Here is a 19,515-nt window from a genome sequence, read left to right as displayed (position 1 = left end):
AAAAAAAAAACTGTACAACTGACAGACCAACAACAGTTTCAACACTGATAATAACAATAAATGTTTCTTGAGCATCAAATCCTCATATTATACTGATTTGTGAAGGATCATTTGACACTGAAGACACTGACACTGGTGATGCTGAAAATTCAGCTTTGATCACAGAAATAAATTACACTTTACTATACTGTATATTCACACAGAAAACAGCTGATTTACACTGGAATAATATTTAATACTATAACTGATTTTTGTTGTATTTTTAATCAAATAAGCGCAGCCATGGTTAGCAGAAGAGAATTTTTTTTAAAGTATTTAAAATCGTACCGACCCCAAACTTTTGAACGGTAGTGTAAGTCATTTCAACTTAAATTGCATTAAACTGACTTAAAATGAGTTGAATCTTAAAAAAAGTAAATAAAATGCTTAACTTATTTTGATGAGTTGACGGAATGTAAAAACGTATGTTGTTATAACTTATAGATCATGTAATGTTTTACAGTGTATAGGTCATGAAAGAACTAAGAAATGCATCACTGCTTGTTTTACGTGTTTCCGTTTCAGATATCGACGAATGCACAACCATATCCGGAGTGTGTGATGGCGGAGAATGCACCAACACCGCCGGCAGCTACGTGTGCACCTGTCCGCGGGGATACATCACCAGCACAGACGGGTCCAGATGTGTCGGTGAGACTCGTTCATCCACACACACACGCACACACACACACACGCTTGTTCCCGTGACCTTACGCTCCTGGGCCGCATCTGAGCCGTGCTTCACATCGCCTGTGTGACTCACAGGATGAACTTGTGTGCGCTTTTGTCAACCACTTCAAGTCCGGGAAAGTGTGTGTATAGCACCGTACAGTAACTTCACCAGCAAACAGGACAGAACTGTTGTTTTAAAAATCGAAATAAAGCTGGATGGGTTATTTTTTTATAGTGGCGCTAAATGCCATTTTTTGAGCAGCCCTATTCAAAAACACGATTAAAAAATGACACCTTTATTGTTACAGTGTAATTATATATTTAAGTACTGAATAATATTACTTAATAGTATAGCATTAGGGTTTGGTTTGCTCAACCAATAATGTGAGTTTGAGTTAGGACAGTATTGTTATAGTTGTATCAATATTTTGAATCAGCTTTAATATGTATATTTTATGTTAATTATTTTAGTAATTCTGGTATGTCCATTTATAATTGTATTCGTTTGTTTATTATTACTGCTATTTAGGTTTAATTTATGTTTAGTTTTTATTTATTGCGAGTTAATAATTTTATTGCTTCAACTTAAACGTAACATTTTTCATTTTCATTTAAAGTTTTTCAACTAATATTTTTTTTATTGCAGTTAACAGAAATGTTTTTAATAGTCTTAGGTTAGGTTAGGATTATCTGTTTGTCTAAACCATGACTTGACAATATTTTTGCCATTGCATTTGGTGCTCTTAGAAACATAAATTTTACGAATTGGTGTATTATTTTGAGAACTGGACATCTTTAAGTGTCAGAATTTACTCATTTTTCATTCATGTTTGTGTTAACATCTTGCTAAATTTATTCCAATCTGTGTTGTTAGAAACCGTAAAATAGTTGGTCCATTTTAGCAAAAGATGGCTCTTCTGTAGCTTCACATAAACTTAAAGTTATTCTATGATAAGAATTTAGAAGAACATTTTTAGAAATGTATTAAAAAGTTTATAGTTTATAAGAATTTCATTATAAGTATTTAAAAAAAGAGTTTGTAAGAAATTCATCATACAAATGTAATTAATATAAAATGTAATTACATAAGAAAATGTTTTCTTTTAGCATCAGGCTGTAATTTTTTTTTTTAAATCCTCAGACATGTGTTGCATTAATAAGGACATATCTTGCTCAAGGACATTTCTCTGTGCAGGATATGATTGCGAAATGAAATTAATTAAAAAACCCGGGTTGTCTGACGTGACATCTGTTGGGCGAAATATATCTTATGCTCATCTTACAATGATTGTTGTTCTCTACAAAAAGAAAAAAAAAAGTTTTTTTTCCTAAGAGCCCTTTCACACCTACCTTGTTTGGTCCGGGCTTTCAGACTTTTCAGTTTGGTCCGAATCAAAATGACAGGTGTGAAACCTCCCCCGGACCACGGTCCGGACCAAACAGATGAAATTTGGTCCGATGAAAAGAGGTAGTCTCGGTCCGGATCAAACTGAACAAAGGTTTGGTTCGTTTCTAGTGTGAAAGCATTTCTGTATGGTTCGGACTTTCAGACCTTTTACAGGAAGTCCCGGTGGTTCCCGCATAGCCGAAAAAACAGAAGGTGTCAGGAAAAATGAGCCGTGGCACATGGGGAGAGGAGGAGACGAGGTTTTTAATTGAAGTATGGTCTGATGACATAAGAAGAAGTCAACTTGCAGTCTTCTCCTCCTTTCCTGCCGGCGACGATAAAATGTTCGCACGACGAGGACGTTAATTTGGCGAATTTGAACTAGCCTTGTGTATAGTAGTTGGTGCTGCAGGTAATTATGCCATAAAAATAACAATATAGTTGCAACGATATGCGTCTGTTCATTCATGTTGTCAAAGTTACCCGCCGAATTGACAACACGCTGACGTCAGACGCACGTCCATTTACAAACCAATCAATGTCAAGATGCAGCCCACATAGATGATGACGACAGGATGTCACGTATGTCACGTAAAGTTCTTTAGTGCGCTCGCAAAATTGCAGTGTGAAACCCATAGACAGTATAAGAAGTGGACAGAGCCATCTCATTGGAACTCAGTTGAGACAGTTGAAGCCCATTTTTAGCGATTTTTGAGCACTTCCGTTCCTGACGCGCAGACTCAAACCGACTCAAACTAAGCTTGATGACGTGAGCAACCTGTCTGACAGACGTTAATCTTCTAGTAGCTGTGCGTGAAAATTGCCAACGTTAATCTTGCAGAGACGGGGAACTTGAGCAAAGAGTTCTTTGGCGTGAGTGAGCAGGAGTAAGTATCCCGTTGCTTTTATGGACTCATTATCTATGGGCTTCTCTCTTGACGGGACGTCCCCCCGATTGCCTGCGAGCTTCTCCTCCTGTCTGTACGGTAATTTCTGTACAGCGCGACAGAGTCGAGTGGTTATGACGCAATCGTTAGCCTATTTTTACTAAATCTGTTTCTACGGGGCCATAATGTAACATAGAAGGTAATAATGGAGCCCTTTATATATTGTCGTGTTTCTTTAGAAATAAATAATGGACAAATGGAGTCTTTAAACGCCTCAGATGTAAAGTTATTCGCTGTCAAAGTGACGCCAAAATGAATGGGAGTCAATGGAAATGCTAACGCAAGTGAAGTTCTGCTACAACATGGCGGCACCCGGCCGGCTTCAACTTCCGGTCGATGGATTACCCCCTTGGTGAAACCAAACCAAAACTTTCTGAAAGTATAAAATGTATCAAAACGTGAACTTTGGTTCGGACCTTGGTGCGGACTTTCAGGTGTGAAAACGCCCTTATTAATCTTTCATCAGAACTTTCTGAGAAAAAAACACGAGCAGAGACAACTTCTGCATAAATTATTATATTAAGAAAAAAAGTTGACAATATTATTGGTTTTACAAATAATTGACTTGGAAAATATATTCGGCTTGTTTCATGAATGCATCATTTTATGTACAAACAAACCGTTCTGCCCTTTCTTTTCTGTCCACGTCACAAAGATCACATGCACTGGCAAATATAAATGTAGTTATAAATGTCGCCTTTAATAAGTTGTGCAAAGGAAACCATTTGAATCCAGACTAACTAGTCCTTCTTTAGTTTGAAACCAGACTGGTTTGATCGATCATCAGAGCACAATGGTGAAAATAGAGCCACATGGATGCTATGTCCTCCTGCTAGCATTCCAGTACAGTGAGGCAAACACATTGTTGACTCTGGCAGGGCCTTTGTCTTTTCCCCTCACACTCCCTTCTCTCTATATATCTGTGTATATCCATACTCGCCGTCTTGAGTTTCTCATACGTCTCTCGTGACGCCCTGATCTGACGGGTCCCCGAGTGCGAATAAAGAAACGTGAGGTATCGGCTCTGGATGACGCGTTGATACATTCCCAGAAACCCGTCTGGATTTGCAGCAAATGTTAAGTGAACATATGGATCCCGTCATGGTGGAGAACATCTGTATGTGTTTCTGTATGTTGACATACACGATTAAGATTGTAGTTAGAAGCCAAAACATTTTTTGGTTTTGGAAATTTGGCGTGAAATCAAATACGACCCCGTTACTATTACTTTCGTAATGAGTGTTATTGGTTACTTCTAGGATATATTTGAAATTGAAAATGCATCTTTTCTCTAGATTTTGGCCGTCTGTCCTCACAAAGACATTGTTTTTTGTCCTGCGAAGACTGTGAAAATTGAGGTTTTAGTCATGCGACACATTTTGTACCCATAGATATTATAGTTATATCGGCATTGTTGTGCCTGCTATTTAGTTTCATAGTGTTGTTAAAAATATAATATTACATTCATACCATATTACACTCATGCAAAGATGACCAAAACATGAGGGAATTTGTGTTTTAGACCAATAAAATGATTGTGGCGAACTTTATTATGTCTGGTCTCTCGTCATCATCTCAGTGAGTGTTTATTGCATTTTACGCATGCACTGGAAGATGATTTAAGCATTTACCGATGTTTCTAGCGTCGTTCTCAAATGCATCCGTAGACGTAGCCATCGTGAGCGTTTCATCAGTGCAAGATATTCCAAAGAAGCTGCAAATGCCAACGAGCTGTTCAGACATTGTTTTAGGCCAAGAAAAGTTTCGTGCTATCATTGCGTTCGCCCCCTGGCTGGTGCTCTGTATCGCACAGGACCAGGCCGTAGGGAGTCATTTAGCCTGACGCTAATCAGCGTTAATGCACCGTCGAGACATGTACGAACACGAGAAATCTCACGTCAGAAGGTCTGGTTCCAATTGAAGCCAGCATTCCCATCACCAGGCTTGCGAACCCCCCCGGCCGGGTCGATCCCAGGGGGTTGTAGTTCTGGAGTGAGCGCCTGCAACCTCCAGACGAAGGGTTGTGTCCGACGTAATTGGCCAAGATTACTCCACACGGACTTGATTTATGGCAGAGTGCTGGCTCATTAGCCGAGTTAATCGACTTTCACCCCCTTTTCCACATGGTTCAGACACACTAATGTAGCAGTGTATGCAAACTAGTACGTACCCGATCTCAACCAGCCCTCTCGTTGACCTTGACTGGCTGAAGCGTCCCATCTCAAGCTTGTTCCCGAACCATGCTTTTAGTCCTCCAGTGGCCTTCCCAAGCTCCCACCTCATAAATTAACTTCCTGCTAGGTGTAAAGGGCATGCGAGGGCCTGACTTCCTGTGAAGTGTGACTGTACTCTCGAGAAAAGCACTTGTGGTATTTGGAGGTTTAATGCACAGTTGAATAGTACAATTTACATACAACATATTCTGTATATAAAAGGTAACACTTTACAATAAGGTTCGTTAGTTAACATTAGTTAACTACATTACCAACTAATAATAAACTGCACGTATACAGCATTTATTAATCTTTGTTAATGTTAATTTCAACATTTACTAATACTTTATTAAAATCGTGTTCACATGAGTTAATGCACTGTGAACTAACAATGTACAGCTGTATTTTTATGAACTAACGTTAACAAAGATGAACTATTACAGTAGCAAATGTATTGCTCATGGTTAGTTCATACATTAACTAAAGTTAACTAATGAACCTTATTGTAAAGTGTTACTGTATAAAATGAACGTATTGTAAACAGTATAGTATGCTGATCTCTCTATCTCGCTCCCTGTCACAGATCATCGGGTCGGTACGTGTTTCTCGTCTTTGTCGAACGGCCGGTGCGCGGGTGAATTGTCCGGTCAGTTCACCAAGGGACAGTGTTGCTGCGACACGGGCCGCTGCTGGGCCCTCGGACACATCCCAGAGATGTGCCCCGTCAGAGGATCTGGTGAGTAGGCTAATGCTAATCAGTAGCAGTGTTTGCTAAGTCAAAGGTTACTACTACTATTGCTAATATCAGACACTGATATGTCAGCACATTTTAGAACTTTTTAGTCCTTTTTAATGGCATCCCAGTTTGCTTATTTATCTACTATTCTATGCCGTTTGTAGTATAAATAGTGTGAAAAGTGAAAATTCCACTGTTCATACTGAAAATTCCAAAAATTCTGAACATTCCAAAAAGATAAAGTGCACTTTAAATGATGCACTTAACTAACTGGAAATGGAATGTTGTGGAATGTTGATGCGCTCAACTGTCACATCTTTCCTTATAAGGGAAGGGGGAGGGGCTAACAGACTCTGGTGTTCAATGACTAAATAACCGTATACAATTCTAAAGGTTATACGTGCGTAGTGTGTAGCATGTCATTAGGGACTCATGTCTGTTAGTTTTGAGGCTAACATCTGTATGCTAGCATACCCCTAAAAGATATTTAGCGAGTAGTAAATTTCCAAAAATACTGATGACATCATCCTGGGTCTATATTTTGTCCAATAAAATGGTTTCTTGAATGAAAACGTCCCACCTGCCTCTGAATAGCGATAGCAAGTAGTGTAGTTAATGTTGGTCAAACTATTTCTAAAAAGAACCAGACTTCCTTTTTCAACAGGATGTGCAGCAATACAGCAAGTTTTGTGTGGTATTTTAATGTGGTTCTGAACCGCACAAAGTAAATTACACAAAAACATCATTTCAAATGGAAGGATTTCTTCAGATGTTTGACCCTTTGAAGAACCGCTCCAGACGTGCCGTACCTCACTGTAAAATCCCGATAAACACGTGTCAGGTCAGCAGTGATCTTCCCTCAGGATAATAAAACGCTCTCTTTCAGTCCCACGCCTTCACACCCCAGTGTTTTACGCTCTTCCCTCCTCTTTGACACCGCCATGTTTCATCCGCAGGAATGCACGAGCCAGACGGCTGCCAAATCCGCGGCTAACGCTTCGATTTTTCTACTTTCATTCAGTAGAGCTCAGTCTGCGCATTATCTACTTGTTTTCCATGTTGAGCAACTTATATAAAATGTATTAGTTTGCATTCAAAGTAGGCACAATTGCAACATGGTATACAGGCAAACCTTCAACATTTCTCACACTATCAAAGTTTATTCGCTGTAGTTTAGAAAATGGTGATCAAGAACTGATAGCTTTGAGCAAATTGGTCAGGTCAAAGTGTCTGAATAATGTTTGGTCCCAAATTCGTATAAATGTCATTCTGTATGAAGAATTTTTGGGTATAATATGTCACAATTTACTTTATTTTGCTCTCCTCACTTACATAAATTGACTATAGTGTCCTGCACACACTAGTAAATTTATATCAGGTGTCTGATTTTTTTTTGGTTTGACTGTAAATTGCAATTCAAAAACGATGTCTTCCTGTGATTGGCAGCTTGTTACAGTGTCTATTGTTGATTTGTAGATGAATACAGGCGACTGTGCATCCAGAGGCTTCCTTTTGGCACCAGCAATGGCGGCATCATCCACGACGGCAACGGCGGTCTGAACATCGGCGGTTACGGCAAAGGACCCTCGCAGAACGGAAACAACGGTGGTGGCGGCTACATATACGGCGGCGAACACACCAATGGAAACGGACACGGACACGGAAACGGGAACGGAAACGGCGGCCAGAAGATTCAAATCAGTGAGTTGAAGTTGCCGGGTTTTCCCAGTGAAATGAACAGAGAAATTAACGGTGTGTTTTCGTTTGTGCTCAGGCCAGCTGAACGAGACCACGATCGACGTGTGCAAGCATTTCACCAACCTGTGCCTGAACGGCCGCTGTATTCCCACGCCGACCAGCTACCGCTGCGAATGCAACATGGGCTACAGGCAGGACGTGCGCGGGGAGTGCATCGGTGAGCCCATGTATTTTTTGCATCTAAAAAGTCAGGGGAAAAAAAGTGTTTCCTGAACTGGCGAATGTAGACATGGGGCCCTATTTTAACCATCTAAGCTCATGGTCTAAAGCGCAAATGCACTTAGGGTGTGTCCAAATCCACTTTTGCTAGTTTAACGGCGGGAAAAATGGTGACCACATTTTTAGACTTTTTTCCAAGATGGCTCCGGTCTGTATGCGCTAACTGTACTGTCTGTGTAAAGTATCTTCTTATTAAACTGTCTATACACTTACAAAGTTCTCAATGCTTCGGTTTGCATGTAAGGACACTCATTATGCTGCTGTGTTAGTGTGGGGCTAATTTGAGCCTTGTTAATGGTATTAACTAGCGATCTCTTTTTGCTTACTCGATGCCCAATATACTAGCGTTATAAGCTAAACTGTTTTTAGAGATAAAACTCTTTATATTCGATTATCATGAAAACAAATCTCAGGGAACGATTTAGTCTGTACCAATGTGTTATTACACCCGTGGTTCATTTTGCGCCGGAGTTGTCCTTTAATGAGTAATGGGTGTGTTTAGGGCATAACGTGCAATAAACCAATCAGAGTCTCATCTCTCATTCCCTTTAACAGCCAGTTGCGCTCGCGCCGCGGCGGATTCGCTATTTAAATGGCGGAATTTGCAAGCGGAAAAACTGAACGGTTCTCTAGCGAGGAAACGGGTCTGCTCGTGTGTGAGGTTAAAGCTGTGTGTGAGTGTGTGTGTGTGTGTGTGTGTGTGTGTGAGTTTAAAGCGCTTAAGCAGACAATCTACGGGAAGCATCGGATTCCACCATATCTTTCTGTACACAATATTAATCTTTAACATTGTAATCCTTTTATTTTTAATATTTGTCATGTTTGCGTGCTGCTGTGCGTCCCTGTGTGTGTAATAAGCAGAGTGTGTGTGTAATAAGCCAGTGGTTCCCAACCTTTTTTTGTCTGAGACCCCCTTTTTCCCAAGAAAATATTTGAGGGCCCCCCTTCACATTTAATGATATTATCGCTCTTGTAAGCTTGCAGCAAGGATGACAAAATATGTTGTTTTCAAACAAACGGTATGTTTACTATATCCAGATATGTTTATGCACAAATAATAGCCTATAATATTGAAAATACAATGACAAAAACATCAGCAGGCCCTTTGTAATTTAAAAACGTAAGCCTAGGAGAAGCCCATATATTGGCCCTATTTGAAATCCCAAGACAAAAATATTCACAGTGGTGTGTAGGTATAAAAAAAAGAAAGAATATAGGCTATTACTAAATGACTGTTGTCTGGGCCCTCAATACTTGCAAGTTATTTGTGAGGCTTTATTTTTTACGCTTTTGGCGCTATAGCGAGCGATAATAAACTTGCGTTTATTAACAGAAAAATGCAGAACATTGTAGCCGGAACTACTTCTCTCTTTGTGTACGTCTATGACGAGTCACGCATGGGCTACTCCGCAGCGGCAGCGATCCGAACCAGTGTAAAATAGTCCCAATGTAAACACCTATTATAGGTGTACCATAGTGGTTCAGGATAAGACAAAAACACGGATTGGAAAATGGATTCATGATGAACTCGCTCATTATATAAATTTTGTACATTTTGAACAGAAAAAAGTTAAGGACTTTTATTTAATGCTCATTGCTCAAAACATTTCAAAATATGACACGACCCCCCACAGAGCCCCCCTTGTGGGCCGCGACCCCCCTGTTGGGAACCGATGTAATAAGCAGATTGTGTGTAATAAGCACACGTTGTGGACCCGCCTATAGGCGCATATTACTATTGCGCCCTTTAAATAACAAAGAAATAAATACTGCACACCATTGACTTTAGACCAGGTTTTTGTTGGTCAATGGCTCAGTCTATTTCAGTTTCCTCAAAATAGCAATGCGCCTGAACACACTCGTTTTCAGACCAGCAGCCCATGGGCACACAGATGGGCGCAAATGCATTTGCTATTTAAACAACGCAGGACGAGAAATGATAACTGCGTCGGGCTGAAACTAGCAAAGAACGCTTGCATCGTTTGCATAGGGCCCATGGTCTAAAACAGGGGTGCCCAATAGTTAATCTCCAACCCTAATCAAACACACCTGAAGCAACCAATCAAGGTCTTCAGGATCACTTGGAAATGAAAGCCAGGGGTGTTTGATTAGGGCTGGAGATGAACTGTGCAGCAGCAGGATTGGGCACCCCTGGTCTAATACGTCCTCTGCTGCCATCTGTAGGTGGTTTGCTTGCCTGCCAGTATTTTAACTCACATAATTGATTAATAGTGACTCATACATCTGTCTTCTACCCTCAGACGTGGACGAGTGCAACAGTAACCCGTGTGTGAACGGAGACTGCGTCAACACGCAAGGATCGTATCACTGCAAATGCCACGAGGGATACCAGGGAACGCCGACCAAACAGGCCTGCATTGGTTTGTGACGTCTTATTCTGGTCGAAAACCTATTTTATGCCAAAAACTTTTGATGACTAAAAAACTGCCTTAAATATAAAATATCATTACAGTATTTAGTCTCATGCTTCGGGCCTAAATTATTATTTAGGGCCTTATTATAATTATTTAAAGCAATTTTTTACTCAAACTATAACAAAAACTTATACTTATAACTAAAAGATGCTTAATACTAACTAGACAGTTAATGCATATTTTAATTTCAGAAAAAATATATATAGTATATATATATTTTTTAATTGAAGATGATATTACTTATTTTAGTATTATTTATATGATTTATTATTATACTATTATATTATTTATTAATAATTTTAATTAGCTTTAACTTTATTTTTTCAGTTTTTAATTTAATTTAGTTTTAGTAATTTTGTTGTGCTTTTTGTTATTTTTATTTCAGTTTTAGGAATTGTTTATTGGAACTTAAACTTGCTTTACTAAAATTATTTAAATAACTCGAATGAAAATTAGCAATTTAAAGTTAAGGTTTTTTTTTATTTAATATTGATATTGTATTTAATTTCAAGTTTTTAATTATTTTTTATAGTTTGAATTTTATTTTGAACACTAGATTTTTTTTTTTTACATTTGACATTTTAAAAGTTATTTTGCATCACACACTAAACAGACAAAAAACTACCAAATAATGTGACTATGACAGTTTAATGTGAATAATCCATTTTCAAAGAATCAAAGTCAGCATATATTCACTTATACGGCCCAGCGCCCTCTGGTGGACAACTGTAACTAACACATTCCTGTTGCTTCAGACATTGACGAGTGTATCGTGAACGGGGTTATGTGCCGAAACGGACGCTGTGTGAACACCGATGGAAGTTTCCAGTGCATCTGTAACGCTGGCTTTGAAATCAGCCCTGATGGGAAGAACTGCGTCGGTAAGAGCTTAAACTGCCACATACTGTGTTGAGCAATCTGAAAAGCCTCATATATATATATAAAATTAGTTTTTTTCAATAACATTTCATATTTTTGTGTTTTCAAACAAAGTTTCACAGTGTTTGGTTGTACACTATAAAAACCTGCATTAAAATGTTTGAATAAAAAGTTTCAGGGTTTGCGTTTAGGGTTGGTGGAGGGCGTTAGAAGGTCCACAAAATAGTTTTTCATTAATGATTTTGACAGATACAAACACAACTCAAATCCACCATTTGTTTTTATAGTCTAACGGTGTTTTCTTGTCCTCCAGACCATGATGAATGTGCCACCACCAACATGTGCCTCAACGGCATGTGTATCAACGAAGACGGAAGCTTCAAGTGCATCTGCAAACCTGGTTTTGCGTTGGCACCCAATGGACGCTACTGCACCGGTGAGCATGTGTGGGAGTTACTTTGACGGATTATTAAACCCCAGAAACGGTTTACTCACCCTCATGTCTGTCAAGCGTAATAAAAGTGCCAAGAAAATAGTTTAGTAACTTGTATGATATATTCCAAGTCTATATGTTAAGTCATACGATAGTTTTCTAAAATCTCATTTCCATTTGCGCATTTTTGCAAGTTTGATGTCAAATCTTACGTAACGCATTTTGTACGTCTTCGGTTCATACAGTGACCATTTTTCATGAAGTCTTTAATCAAATTTTAAGTCGTTATTTTCTGAAAATCTATCATACGATAGTTCTGTGTGAGACACAGATGGTAAGTCGCTAAAATTTCTCATTTTTGCAAGTTTGACGTCAAATCTTACGTAACGCATTTTGTACGTCTTCGGTTCATATGGTGACCATTTTTCATGAAGTCTTTAATCAAATTTGAAGTCGTTATTTTCTGAAAATCTATCATACGATAGTTCTGTGTGAGACACAGATGGTAAGTCGCTAAAATTTCGCATTTTTGCAAGTTTGACGTCAAATCTTACGTAACGCATTTTGTACGTCTTCGGTTCATACAGTGACCATTTTTCATGAAGTCTTTAATCAAATTTTAAGTCGTTATTTTCTGAAAATCTATCATACGATAGTTCTGTGTGAGACACAGATGGTAAGTCGCTAAAATTTCTCATTTTTGCAAGTTTGACGTCAAATCTTACGTAACGCATTTTGTACGTCTTCGGTTCATATGGTGACCATTTTTCATGAAGTCTTTAATCAAATTTGAAGTCGTTATTTTCTGAAAATCTATCATACGATAGTTCTGTGTGAGACACAGATGGTAAGTCGCTAAAATTTCGCATTTTTGCAAGTTTGACGTCAAATCTTACGTAACGCATTTTGTACGTCTTCGGTTCATATGGTGACCATTTTTCATGAAGTCTTTAATCAAATTTGAAGTCGTTATTTTCTGAAAATCTATCATACGATAGTTCTGTGTGAGACACAGATGGTAAGTCGCTAAAATTTCGCATTTTTGCAAGTTTGACGTCAAATCTAACGTAACGCATTTTGTACGTCTTCGGTTCATATGGTGACCATTTTTCATGAAGTCTTTAATCAAATTTGAAGTCGTTATTTTCTGAAAATCTATCATACGATAGTTCTGTGTGAGACACAGATGGTAAGTCGCTAAAATTTCGCATTTTTGCAAGTTTGACGTCAAATCTTACGTAACGCATTTTGTACGTCTTCGGTTCATATGGTGACCATTTTTCATGAAGTCTTTAATCAAATTTGAAGTCGTTATTTTCTGAAAATCTATCATACGATAGTTCTGTGTGAGACACAGATGGTAAGTCGCTAAAATTTCGCATTTTTGCAAGTTTGACGTCAAATCTAACGTAACGCATTTTGTACGTCTTCGGTTCATATGGTGACCATTTTTCATGAAGTCTTTAATCAAATTTGAAGTCGTTATTTTCTGAAAATCTATCATACGATAGTTCTGTGTGAGACACAGATGGTAAGTCGCTAAAATTTCGCATTTTTGCAAGTTTGACGTCAAATCTTACGTAACGCATTTTGTACGTCTTCGGTTCATATGGTGACCGTTTTTCATGAAGTCCTTAATCAAATTTTAAGTCGTTATTTTCTGAAAATCTATCATACGATAGTTTTGTGTGAGACACAGATGGTAAGTCGCTAAAATTTCGCATTTTTGCAAGTTTGACGTCAAATCTTACGTAACGTATTTTGTACGTCTTCGGTTCATATTGTGACCGTTTTTCACGAAGTCTTTAATCAAATTTTAAGTCGTTATTTTCTGAAAATCTATCATACGATAGTTTTGTGTGAGAAACAGATGGTAAATCGAAAACAATTGCGCATTTTTGCAAGTTTGACGTCAAATCTTACGTGACGCGTTTTTGGTTCTCGCATCTAGTGAACATTTGTCAATGAAGTCTTTAATGACCAAAATTTAAGTCGCTATTGCCTGAAAATCGTTCCGTCAGCTCAACACTTCAATCTCCTTTGCATTCGCGTATACATACGCTATATTGTCCTGAAATCATACGATCGTTATGTGCGAGAAACAGATAGTAAATCGCTAAAATCTCATTTGCACTTGCACATTTTAGCTAAGTTGCGTTCACGTTATTTTGCACGTCAGTGGTGAATGTTTGGCGTCAATTGAGGAAAAGTCGTTAAAAAAAAGAGAACCAATGAGATTCGTTGTCACTGATGTCAAACCTGATGCCTCAAGACATATGACGCTAGTTTTCATGTCAGTGAAGTCAGATGTCATCGGTTGCGGCTTTAATGACCGTTTGTTATTGACGTGTTGTTCGCTAACGTTTGTTGTTCGCTCTGTTTCACCCTGACAGACATTGATGAATGCCAGACCTCGGGCATCTGTATGAACGGCCGCTGCGTGAACACCGAGGGCTCTTTCCGCTGCGAGTGCCCGCCAGGCCTGGCCATCGGCGTAGATGGGCGTGTCTGCATAGATACTCACATGCGCACCACATGCTACGGCGCAATAAAGATGGGCACGTGTTCGCGCCCGTTCCCCGGGGCGGTGACGAAGTCTGAATGCTGTTGCGCCAACCCAGAACACGGCTTCGGAGAACCCTGCCAACCCTGCCCGGCATTCAACTCAGGTAGACTGCAGGGATACACCTTCCAGTCCAGAACGATATTTTAATATTAACGCTAAATATGTTAGCTTTGACTTGTGTGCTAACAGGTAGCTAACATTTTGTTTGTCCTCAGCCGAGTTTCAGGCGGTGTGCAGCAGCGGACCTGGGATCACCGCAGATGGACGAGGTAAGTTTGTCTTCGTGTCTTCGTTACTATGCTAGTATGTTTGTAAATGCTAAACGCTAACGGACTGTATTCGATTTCTTTGCGAATGCTAAATGCTAACGAACTGTATTAGATTTCTTTGTGAATGCTAAACGCTAACGGGCTGTATTTGAATTCTTTGCGAATGCTAAATGCTATAACGAACTGTATTCGATTTCTTCGTAGACATCAATGAATGTGCTTTGGATCCAGACATCTGTCAAAACGGTATCTGCGAGAACTTGCGCGGGAGCTACCGTTGCATCTGTAACATCGGCTACGAGTCTGACGCTAGCGGAAAGAATTGCGTGGGTGAGTTGCGTTACTTTTTTTTAAATTACGCAAAACGTAGCTTCTACTAATGTTTTGTTTTATGTACAAAATACATTTTTTACAACATTTGAACAACATGCACTAACACCCAGCAAAAATTTGATTAATTTAGTGAATTTCTTGCGCATCTTTCAGACATTAACGAGTGTTTGGTGAATCGCTTGTTGTGCGACAACGGCATGTGTAGAAACACGCCCGGAAGTTACACTTGCTCTTGCCCCAAAGGATTCTCCTTCAAAGCCGATTCTGAGACATGCGAAGGTAACTACGACTCCTTACAACAATTTTTAAAAAAAATCTTTTTTCATAAATTTATATCGTAATGTCATATATTTCGTTCAGACATCAACGAGTGCGACTCCAACCCCTGCATCAACGGCGTGTGCCGCAACATAGCCGGTTCCTTCAATTGCGAATGTTCCCACGGCAGCAAGCTGGACTCCACCAACACCATCTGCGTAGGTGAGTACGAACATTCGTTTTAGGCTATAGAACAACGCGGTTTTATGCTAGCAGAAGTGTCCACAGCGAGTTCTCTGATTGGTTAATCTCTTATGGATAGTTTTTTAAAAATTGCACAGAAGATGCTAAACAAGCAACCAACCACTTCTTGAAAGATTTTATTGTGCTACATTAACATATCCCAATGTTGTTTATTTCCTTTTTAAAGGTAGCTGGATAACATTCTGCTACTTCTATCCATTTCTAGCCAGGCGTTTTTTTATTCTTTGTCTGAAACTGAACATCGTTTGATTGAAATTAATGGAGTATGAAGGCAATAGGTCACACGGTTGTGCTTTCAGGATGAATGCCCACTGTGATCTCATCCCGCTAGATATCCAAGTTGGTTTTTATATATCTGCAGAAATGCATCGATTCTCCACAGGGGAGCCGCTTCAAATGTCACAACGTCCATTTGTCATTGTCACACTTTCTTGGTTCTCATGCACGTATTTGCCTCATACAGACAGCATGAAAGGAACCTGCTGGCTGAACATCCAGGACGGCCGCTGTGAGGTGAATATAAACGGGGCGACGCTGAAGTCCGAGTGCTGCTCTACGCTGGGGGCGGCCTGGGGAAGCCCATGTGAACGCTGTGAAATCGGTTAGTTCATATGCAAAAACAAACCAAAAATTATATATATGACACAATTGAAGAAAAGAAATATATCATTTTTATGTTTTATAATAATTTAAAAATACGATTTCATCATTTTAATTTTTTAAAATATATATAAATGTTTGAAAATTATTTGAAATATAACTTTTGCTTTTATATATATATATATATACAATTTTATTTGTATTTTTGATTATAATTTATATATCATTTTTTATTATTTACAAAATAAATTTTTGATTATATAATATTTAATATATAATTTGCTTATATATAATCTTATTTTCATTTTTTTTATTGTAATTTATATATTTTTTAGAATATATATAAATATATTTCAAAAATATATATTATTTGATATATAACTTTTGCTTATATATAATTTTATTTGTATTTTGATTATAATTTATAAATATTTTATCATGTAAAACATTAAAAATTATATATATTTTAGAAATTAATTTTATATATAACTTTTGCTTATATATAATTTTTTTATTATTATAATTTATATATACTTTTTTTATCATTCTTTATTTTTATTTTACTTATTTTTATTCTATAATATTTAATATATAACTTGCTTATATATAATCTTATTTTTATTTTTTATTTTATATATATATATATATATATATATATATATATATTAGAATACATTCAATTTTTTTTACATTTGATATATAACTTTTGCTTATATATATAATTTTGTGTATTTTTGTTATAATTTATAAATAATTTTTATCATTTAAAAAATATATATATGTATTTTTGAAAATTATTTGATACAGAACTTTAGCATAAATATATATAAGTTTATGTTTTTAAGATAATGATACTTGGGAGACAAAATTACAGTGAAATGTATATACAGCATATATGTAATTTTGTCTTCGAAGTATCATTATCTTAAAAACACGCTCACATACACATAGTAAACCGTATTGACAAGTGTTTGTTTTTATTAAACAAGTGTTTGACTGATATTTTCTACAGATCCTGCCTGTTCGAAAGGTTTCGCTCGCATGAAAGGTCTTGTGTGTGAAGGTAGGTGCGACCCATAATCCCTTGCTGCATTCAGCTGGTGCGCTGCATGACGATGCATAACTTCTCTGCTCCGTCTTCAGATATTAACGAGTGTGAGGTTTTCCCCGGCGTGTGCACAAACGGCCGGTGTGTGAACACCCAGGGCTCGTTCCGGTGCGAGTGTGCCGAGGGACTCACGCTGGACGGAGCCGGACGCACATGTGTTGGTCTGTGAACTGAACATGCATTCAATATTTAATCTGACTTATTTACACAAGTATAAAAATAATTATCACTTCAGCCGGGTGCACACTGTGCGATTTATAATCAGTCCCTCCAGAAAAACGCGATTATGCGATCGCATGATTTAGTGCATAATCAGCCAAAGTCCGCATATTTATGCGGGGGCATTTTTTCAAATACGCCGCACTTTCGCCGCATAAATTGCCGATTTCCGTGCAAAATACGCGGGGCTTGCATGATTTCATAATCCACGGGATTGAAATGGTGGCTACAAAGAAATCTCTAATGTTCCTTTGGGTCACTTGTCTTGAAAAAGTCGTAGGAGGGTCACACCGCAGGACTGAGGCAAATCTTTTAAGAGGTAAAATTCAATCGCAACGGTCATCGTTAATCCGCTGTCGGTGAACAGGTCACACTTACGATCAAAGACTTCAGATTTTAGCCTATAGGATCAGAGGAATCTTTTAGAATTTGCATAAATTTGTCTCAGACGGCCAAAATCGCACAGTTTGAACCCGGCTTTACCAAGTCAAACTTTCCCTTGATCCAAAGCTGTATGTAAAGCGTGTGTGTGTGTGTCCCGCAGACATCCGAAGCGAGCAGTGTTACATGAAGTGGGACGAGGACGAGTGTGTGGAGCCGCTGGCGGGCCGTTACCGGGCGGACATGTGCTGTTGTACGGTGGGAGCGGCGTGGGGCGTCGACTGCGAGGCGTGTCCCAAACCAAACACTCCCGAATATAAGAGCCTCTGCCCTCGAGGACCCGGCATCGCCAACCGAGGAGACATCCTGACTGGAAGACCCTTCTATAAAGGTCGTTTATTCATGGAGATCAACGGATGTAGAAATCTTGACCGATGTGATGACGGGAACTGTTTTGGATATTGCCGATATCAACATTTGAAAACATTGTTTCAGCCGATCATTTTTAAAACACTAATATCTGAAACCGATACTATGGCTGACATTATATATTTTACTACCATAAAACATGACAAATTATTAATTTTATATATTTTTATTATAAAATTATATATATATTTATGATTATTTCAGACAAAACCAAACTATCCCTAAAATACGTATTATTATATATATATAAATATTTTCTTGTTTTATTTTTTTCAACTGAACCAATGAACCGAGATTTTGTTTGTCTGAAGTTTGGGAACATTGTGAATAACACTTATTTATCCTTCTTTATTGCATATTATTATTATGCATTATCTATATTTGGGCTTTATATAATATACATTTTTTTAAAAAAAAATCTTATAAAATTATATAAAAATTTACTATATATATATATATATTTATTTTTTATTTATAGATTTATTGGTTACCAACAGCATAATACATAATTTTATTAAAGATGAATATATTTTTAAATCAAAACTTTCACATTTTACACTTTATTAAAACTAGCTTAATTTATTCAAACTTATAATTAAATATCAATATTCATTTATTTCATTAGTATTATTAGTGTCTTTTATTAGTTAAGTTATACCCTAAGTTACAGTTTATAAGTTAACATAAATATACCATATATAATAAATAGTATTAGAAGTAGTAGCAGGATTACCACCGTTTAAATATAAATGGATATATTAAAACGTAAAAAATATATATTGGTAAACACTTTATTGTATAGTTACATGTAGTTACTGTAATAAAAACTATAAATTATGCATAATTACATGCATGTAAACCCAATCCTAACCCTACAGTAAGTAAATGTAGTTAATAATTATTATTACGCAGTACTTAAACGTATAATTACACCTTAAAATAAAGTGTAACCACATTATTCACAGCAATTTTACAGATTTTTCTGCAATTTTGTCCGTTACAATCACACTGACATAAACAAATCAGACCGTATTTGAATATTGCTCATATTTTTGAGTGTGTGATAATGATGTAATAATCAAAGACTTTAGAAATAGAGAGACGTTGCACTCATATGACTACGACTGGGAGAAAGTGTAGAGTCCCTAAGAGTTTAATAAAGCCGTGGGGTCATGGGTTCCCCATTCAGACACACAGGAGCTGTGCTCGCGGGACTGAAACCGCCGGGTCTGAGAGACGGGACTGTCCTAAACCCTGTTTCTCCTGTAGATGTGAACGAGTGCAAGGTGTTCAGAGGCCTGTGCACTCACGGGACGTGCCGAAACACCATGGTGGCGAGCCTTCAAGTGTGTGACAGTGGCTTCGCCCTC

General features: G+C 37.8%; 1 protein-coding gene across 1 annotated transcript in view; it reads left to right on the top strand.

The window, feature by feature from the left end:
- LOC130077454 (fibrillin-2-like) overlaps positions 1–19,509 on the top strand; it is a gene marked incomplete at its 3' end in the record, with an annotated part of 39,047 nt that extends 19,538 nt beyond the window's left edge. The window contains exons 8-24 of the mRNA XM_056242690.1: positions 565–690; positions 5,842–5,994; positions 7,471–7,695; positions 7,769–7,909; positions 10,233–10,352; positions 11,162–11,287; positions 11,599–11,721; positions 14,112–14,387; positions 14,500–14,553; positions 14,758–14,883; positions 15,040–15,165; positions 15,247–15,366; positions 15,872–16,009; positions 17,021–17,071; positions 17,152–17,277; positions 17,880–18,107; positions 19,415–19,509. Coding sequence (XP_056098665.1) covers positions 565–690; positions 5,842–5,994; positions 7,471–7,695; positions 7,769–7,909; positions 10,233–10,352; positions 11,162–11,287; positions 11,599–11,721; positions 14,112–14,387; positions 14,500–14,553; positions 14,758–14,883; positions 15,040–15,165; positions 15,247–15,366; positions 15,872–16,009; positions 17,021–17,071; positions 17,152–17,277; positions 17,880–18,107; positions 19,415–19,509 — 2,354 coding nt within the window. The remainder of the gene's footprint in view (positions 1–564; positions 691–5,841; positions 5,995–7,470; positions 7,696–7,768; positions 7,910–10,232; positions 10,353–11,161; positions 11,288–11,598; positions 11,722–14,111; positions 14,388–14,499; positions 14,554–14,757; positions 14,884–15,039; positions 15,166–15,246; positions 15,367–15,871; positions 16,010–17,020; positions 17,072–17,151; positions 17,278–17,879; positions 18,108–19,414) is intronic.
- Positions 19,510–19,515: the final 6 nt, after the last annotated feature.

The sequence above is a fragment of the Rhinichthys klamathensis genome, unplaced genomic scaffold, assembly GCF_029890125.1.
Source record: "Rhinichthys klamathensis goyatoka isolate OS25496 unplaced genomic scaffold, OSU_Roscu_1.1 h1tg000744l_1, whole genome shotgun sequence".
Classification (NCBI taxonomy): Eukaryota; Metazoa; Chordata; class Actinopteri; order Cypriniformes; family Leuciscidae; genus Rhinichthys; species Rhinichthys klamathensis.
Note: the sequence above shows the minus strand (reverse complement) of the source record. Positions and strands in the feature narration are given on the sequence as shown.